A 954-nucleotide genomic window follows, 5' to 3' on the forward strand; every position below is an offset into this window, starting at 1 on the left:
TACGGATTACCGAATTGCACGAGACCTTACAAAGGCGCTAAACACTCCAGCTTATGCCCAGCCTTCCAGCTCTGTACCTGACAAGTCTTCGAACAGTACTTCGCCACCCTACACTTCGAGCACAGCTTCAGCATGCTCTCGTTCTCCACCAGTACTGGACATTCCTTACTAAAGCACGCGAGAGGGTTCACTTCCCCCGCTTTCTCCAGGAATATCTGGTTCGCCTCTTCACCTATCTTATCGAAGGCTGTCTGTAGGATCTCAGGCACCTCGTACGAGCCTCCGCTGTTCACAATATTCGCATTGCGCGTTTGTGTGACTGCAAAATACGATATATATCCCTGGCTTGCCGCGTCGTTTAGGTAAACCCACAGATACTGTAGATAAGACGTGAGCTTCGCATCGGCCTGACACCGCTCCACGGGCAGCGGACGAGTCAGTGACTGAGCGTCAGGGTTGCCAGGTGCGATGGCATTGGATATATTTTGGTACATGATCATCCCCATCTGTGTCTGCGCCTCGGGGAGTCCGGCTGTCGCAGCTTTCTGGTACAAGTACGCTGCCGTAGAGGCGTCACGTTCTTGGCCTTTGAGGCCGTACATGAAGATATCACCCAGCTCTACTTGTGCTCGTGGGCTGTTTTCGGTGTGCGCTCTGGCTTGGATGTTCTGGAAGGTGTCCCTGGGGACGCAGTCTGTGGGAAGGATAGTATTCAAAGCACGAAGTTCGCTTGAATGTTTGTGAATCATATGTGAGCATCGTGTACCTATGGGTGATGAGAATCATGAATGAGAATGTAGGCGGTCGAGAAGTATTGGAAAGTGAGCTTTTGAGACTATATACAGTGGCATCACTGTTCCGCCTAGAGAAAGATTTCGAATGAAAGTATCACACGCAACCAAGTCACAAAAAAATCCACGAGAACAAGACAAAACTATAATATATATATATATA

The 954-nt window shown here is 49.3% G+C and overlaps 1 protein-coding gene across 1 annotated transcript; it reads right to left on the minus strand.

Moving 5' to 3' along the window:
* Positions 1-26: 26 nt before the first annotated feature.
* On the minus strand, positions 27-749 carry SARC_07043 (hypothetical protein; the record flags this gene model as incomplete). The annotated part of the gene is made up of 1 exon (XM_014299016.1): positions 27-749. The coding sequence occupies one exon, from the start codon at positions 747-749 to the stop codon at positions 27-29; it is 723 nt and encodes a 240-aa protein (XP_014154491.1).
* Between the last annotated feature and the right edge of the window lie 205 nt (positions 750-954).

Source organism: Sphaeroforma arctica (assembly GCF_001186125.1).
Source record: "Sphaeroforma arctica JP610 unplaced genomic scaffold supercont1.535, whole genome shotgun sequence".
Taxonomy (NCBI): Eukaryota; class Ichthyosporea; order Ichthyophonida; genus Sphaeroforma; species Sphaeroforma arctica.